This window comes from Atta colombica, unplaced genomic scaffold (assembly GCF_001594045.1).
Source record: "Atta colombica isolate Treedump-2 unplaced genomic scaffold, Acol1.0 scaffold9, whole genome shotgun sequence".
NCBI classification, from domain to species: Eukaryota; Metazoa; Arthropoda; class Insecta; order Hymenoptera; family Formicidae; genus Atta; species Atta colombica.
Window position 1 is genome coordinate 3788426 of NW_017259583.1, and position 3969 is coordinate 3792394.

General features: G+C 38.9%; 1 protein-coding gene across 1 annotated transcript; it reads left to right on the forward strand.

The window, feature by feature from the left end:
- Positions 1 to 269: 269 nt before the first annotated feature.
- LOC108693281 (glutamate-rich protein 1-like) lies at positions 270 to 1156 on the forward strand. The gene is made up of 2 exons (XM_018202152.1): positions 270 to 294; positions 417 to 1156. Exons 1-2 carry the CDS (start codon positions 270 to 272, stop codon positions 1154 to 1156), a joined length of 765 nt encoding a protein of 254 aa, XP_018057641.1.
- Positions 1157 to 3969: the final 2813 nt, after the last annotated feature.

Sequence of the window (3969 nt, forward strand, 5' to 3'; positions counted from 1 at the left end):
ACATCATCTACTTTAGCGACCCGTTTTTCCACTTCTGCTTTCTCGGCAATTTTTCTCTCAATTTCGATGCCAGGGATTTCATCTTCTTTCTTTTCTCTTTTTTCAACCTCGTTGTGTAATTTTTTTACTAATTCTTTTTTAAATGGCTTCTCTCCTTCCTCAGTAATCACGGTTTCTTTTGTTAGTACAGGATGTTCCACACTCAACGCAATAAATTCCTCATCTGTCATACCGACAAGTGACGTTATCACATCATTGCATACGAAATCATGTGCGCACGGCACACCGTCATCTGTATACAGCTCTTCTAACGAGCCTAATTGCGCCAAATATTCCCGAGCTTCTTTATATCTCTGTTGCTCATAAGCTATGTCTTCTGGTCGAACTATACCTTCTGCATCTTTGATTGGTGCAAGATCTATTGGACGATCGACAGCAAGATCTACTGGACGATCGACAGCAAGATCTACTGGACGCTCGACAGCAAGATCTACTGGACGATCGACAGCAATATCTACTGGACGATCGACAGCAATATCTACTGGACGATCGACAGCAAGATCTACTGGACGATCGACAGCAATATCTACTGGACGATCGACAGCAAGATCTACTGGACGATCGACAGCAAGATCTACTGGACGATCGACAGCAAGATCTACTGGACGATCGACAGCAAGATCTACTGGACGATCGACAGCAAGATCTACTGGACGATCGACAGCAAGATCTACTGGACGATCGACAGCAAGATCTACTGGACGATCGACAGCAAGATCTACTGGACGATCGACAGCAAGATCTACTGGACGATCGACAGCAAGATCTACTGGACGATCGACAGCAAGATCTACTGGACGATCGACAGCAAGATCTACTGGACGATCGACAGCAAGATCTACTGGACGATCGACAGCAAGATCTACTGGACGATCGACAGCAAGATCTACTGGACGATCGACAGCAAGATCTACTGGACGATCGACAGCAAGATCTACTGGACGATCGACAGCAAGATCTACTGGACGATCGGCAGCAACATCTACTGGACGATCGACAGCAACATCTACTAGACGATCGACAGCAACATCTACTGGACGATCGACAGCAACATCTACTGGACGATCGACAGCAAGATCAACCACATCAGGTTTAACTGAGACCAATTCATCGATAAAAATAGTTTCTATATCGGCACCGACCAGGACGACTCTCGCCAATGCTTCTTTATCCTCAACTTCGGTTATTGCTAACGCTTCCTCGTTCACGACTTTGGTTTTCGCTAGTACCTCTTCATCCACAACTTCGACTTTCGCAAGAACTTCGTCGTCCTTTACTGTGGCTATGTCATCTATCCTGCCGATTGGCCGATGCACGACTTTAGCCTTTACAGCAACTTCCTTATCTACCACTTTCGCAACATCATCGTCGCGACCTATCGTAGCTTCAACTTTCTCAATACTTAGAAATTTCTCTAGTTCTGTTCTACACGTGACTAGTCTTGTCCGGCACTTCTCGAGCGCATCTTCCAATTCGCATACACGATTCGCAAGTTGTTGATTGGCGGTAGTTTTCATGTCCAATTGTTCTTGCAATGCGCTCGTTGTAGTGACCATGTCGCCCTCTATTTTAGACCACAATTCATCGGCCTGCTGAAGTGTTCTCATGTAAGCTTCCTCACGACGTTCCAACTCGGCTATTTCTCGCTTTGTTATCACCTCCTCTTCCGCTAATCGTTGTAGCTTCTCCAGACACTGAATGTCTCCGAACTCAATGGACGTCACGCTAGAGACTTTGCTGAGATGTCTCTGTTTACATTGTGTATCACCGCACTGACACGATTCGTCTATTTCTATTGCTTTCTTTTCCATCGCTTCTTGCAACATTCTATTTTCTTCATTTAACTGTTCTATCACGTTTCTTTGTTCTTCTTGAATTTTCCTGGCTTCGTCAAGTTTTCTTTTTCTTTCTTCCAACGTCGCGAGTTTCTCCAACCAAAGAGTTCGCGCTTCCTCCACCTTTTTCAATGCCAGTTTTCTTTCTGCCTCAACTTCTCGTACCCTGCAATCATAATGACAGCTCGGTGTGCTGCGACAAGAGAGTTCCCTCGTGTCTTTAAATTGTTTCTCTAGAATACGCTTGATCCTACAGACAGGCACGCCTTGTGACATTCGCCAAATATTCCATATCATCACCGCCGGGATCGAACATTCAAGCATATCCAAACGTTGTCGCAGATCTCCTTCCATCTTTTCTAATTCTTCTCTACGCTGCTCTCGTTTGCCAATTATATCACGAAGAGGACGTTGACATCGATATTTATCGGCCATCACCGTCGCTATATCGCCAATTTTTCCTGGATTGTTAATCTCGCGTTTTGATTTATCATATTTCTTGGTGTTATCAACTCTCTTAGGAAAGGATTTTGACGTGATTGTCTCTTTTAATATTTCATTATTCTCTTTCATTGCTTCTTTTTGGAAAGAATTTGTTTCTTTTATTGAGAATCTTTCTTCTTTTTCTTCCGATGTATCTTTGATTATAAAAATCTTTGATTTAGCGTGACGTTCTGTTTCTTCTGTATTTTTTTGATAGGTAGTACGCTTCGACGGATCTTTATTAGAATTATTTTCATTCTCCATTTTCTATTCGTCTGACTAAAGATTTAATGATATTCTCTAAATTTTTTATTTTGCTGCGAATTTAATCTAACCAATGATTAATCTGATCAAAACGTAGGTTAATTTATCTGTCATAATGTTTTCTAAGATATAATAATCTATCATTATATAATAAAATATAATGCAATTCCGAAGAATTTATATTTGCAATTATAAAATGTACAGCTGTGCGATTTGAATCATTCTGTTCAAAATTTTAATTTATGATGCATTTTAGCGCTAAGCGGTTGTGAAATAGCGTTCCTACTTCCGCGATTATTTTCATCTGTTTGGAGATTGTGTCAAAAATACATTCATTAATAGCGCTAAAGGATTTCTAACCCAATTTACCTGGCCAATTATTCCCTCTTGCGTCGTCGTACACATACATTATCTTCATAACCATTAAATCATGTCTCGCTGGTTGATATATGGGATACGCCTAGCACTCGTCGTTCGTTGCGTGAATGCGTAACGCATTACGTTTTCAACGAAAACGCACCATCAATTTTGGACAGATTCCAACGCGAGCAGATTCTGTCGGCAGATTGCCGCAAATCATTCGTGAGATTTGTCATAGCACCCGATTACAGCTTTCGATATCCCTTTGTCATAAATCATGGCTCTCGATACGAACATGTCTGTATATCCATTTGGCTATCTTTGTCATCAATGTACCGATCAAGATTGCTTTACTTTATTAACGTCTTTATTAAAATGATATTAACGTTTTGTTGTATCTTTCATGTTATGTGATAGATATAAGACAGTGGAACAAAATTATTTTATGGCAACAATGATAATATAAAATATACTTTATTATATTTTTATTATTAAAAGAACGATCTTTTTTTTCTCGAGTATAAAAATAAATTTCAAAATGCAAAATGCCTTTCTATTAAATAATAGTATTATTATATATTATAGTTATTGTATATTATTATTTTATAAGCAATAAAATCAGATGATGCGATTTATGCCAAAAAAAAGTATACAAAACGTTATATGACAAGTATTTTGATGTTAAACTTTGAGAGCATGCATAAAAGCAGTACGGTATTCAGCAAACTATTTTTATAGTGCTCCTATATGCGTCAACCTCGGATATCTTTATTCATGCACCGTAGTAAGAAATCGTTACAGAGATATGTTGGATCGTTTAACACCCAATATATTAAATTTCATATAGAACGATTCTTAAATATCAAACTACACAATTTATAAAGTATACTTTAAAGATTTGATGACAACGAACGAGAGCTAAATTCTATGCTAAAATTTCTATTTATCTATATATATTATTTCTATA